Source organism: Chiloscyllium plagiosum, unplaced genomic scaffold (assembly GCF_004010195.1).
Source record: "Chiloscyllium plagiosum isolate BGI_BamShark_2017 unplaced genomic scaffold, ASM401019v2 scaf_48512, whole genome shotgun sequence".
NCBI lineage: Eukaryota > Metazoa > Chordata > Chondrichthyes > Orectolobiformes > Hemiscylliidae > Chiloscyllium > Chiloscyllium plagiosum.
Genome location: NW_025160712.1, coordinates 1 through 1,541, shown reverse-complemented (window position 1 = coordinate 1,541; position 1,541 = coordinate 1). Strand labels below are relative to the sequence as shown.

Here is a 1,541-nt window from a genome sequence, read left to right as displayed (position 1 = left end):
GCGCACGCCAGGCGGGGGCACCCCCTTGGTGGGGCAGGGAGAGAGCCAGCCGCGAATGATGAGGAGGAGGGGCACTCCTGGGCGGAGGCGCCTGGCGCACGGGCGACCGACAGATGCGGAGAGAGGGAATTGCCCTGGACGGAGACGCCCGACGTGCGCCAAGGGGAGGGAGAGATGGCGGGAGAGGGACTCCGGAATGACACGCCAACCGTGCGCCAAGGGGACGGAGAGATGGCGGGAGAGGGACCCCGGAATGACACGCCAACCGTGCACCAAGGGGACGGAGAGATGGCGGGAGAGGGAGAGAGGCCTCAGATGGAGACGCCCGACAGGGGCCAAGGGGACAGAGCCGGAGAGATGGCGGTGGAGGGAGAGACGGAGGGGACGCAGAATGACGCGCCAACTGAGCGCCAAGTGGGTGGAGAGCCGGCGCCAAAGGGAGGCCGCGAGGGGGCACGGGCTGGCAGGCAGCGCCGGGGGGCGGCGGCGGCGGGTGCCCAGCCCCACCCCTGCCCCCAGTGCTCCCAGAGCTTCGCCCGGGCGGGCTGCCTGCGGGCGCACCGGGCCCGGTGCCACGGGAGCGGCGCCCCCTGCCGCTGCCCGCACTGCGGCCAGGCCTGCGCCAGCCCGGCCAAGCTGCGGGTGCACGAGCGGCGGCACACCGGCGAGCGGCCCTACTCCTGCCCGGACTGCGGCAAGGCCTTCGCCGACCCGGCGGTGTGCCGCAAGCACCGGCGGGGCCACGCCGGGCACCGCCCCCACCAGTGCCCGGAGTGCGGCAAGGCCTACGTGGAGCTGAAGGACCTGCGCAACCACCGGCGCCGGCACACGGGCGAGCGGCCCTTCCGGTGCCTGGAGTGTGGCAAGGCCTTCGCCCGGGCCTCCTCGCTGACCTGCCACCAGCATATCCACGCGGCCGAGAAGCCGCACCGGTGCCCGGAGTGCGGCAAGGGCTTCACCCAACGCTCCTCGTGGAGCAACCACCGACGCACCCACTCGGGCGAGCGGCCCTACCTGTGCCCGGCCTGCGGGCGCCTCTTTGCCGACCCCTCCTCCTTCCGGCGGCACCAGCGGGGCCACGCCGGCCTGCGCCCGCACCCCTGCGACCGCTGCCCCAAGCGCTTCCGCCAGCCGGCCGACCTGGCGCTTCACCGGCGCACCCACACCGGCGAGCGGCCGCACCGGTGCCCGGACTGCGGCAAGGCCTTCGCCGCCTCCTGGGACTTGAAGCGGCACCGGCTGGCGCACACCGGGGAGCGGCCGCACCGCTGCGGGGAGTGCGGTCGGGCCTTCGCCGAGCGGGCGGCCCTCACCAAGCACGGGCGCACGCACACCGGCGAGCGGCCCTACCCCTGCGCCCGCTGCGGCAAGGCCTTCGTGGTCAGCAGCAGCCTGCGCAAGCACGAGCGGGCCCACGCCGAGGCGCGGTGCCCGCTCTGCCCCGAGGTGCTGGAGGGCCGGGCCGCCCTGCGCCGCCACCTGCGGGCCGCCCACCCGCCCGCCCCGCAGCCCCCGGCGGAGGAGGAGGAGGAGGAGGAGGG

The 1,541-nt window shown here is 75.7% G+C and overlaps 1 protein-coding gene across 1 annotated transcript; it reads left to right on the top strand.

Moving 5' to 3' along the window:
- Positions 1 to 6: 6 nt before the first annotated feature.
- Positions 7 to 1,515, top strand: LOC122545167 (zinc finger protein 668-like; the record flags this gene model as incomplete). Its single annotated transcript, XM_043684301.1, has 2 exons — positions 7 to 174; positions 232 to 1,515. A coding segment is annotated over exon 2 (1,284 nt), but the record flags the coding sequence as incomplete, so codon positions are not given.
- Between the last annotated feature and the right edge of the window lie 26 nt (positions 1,516 to 1,541).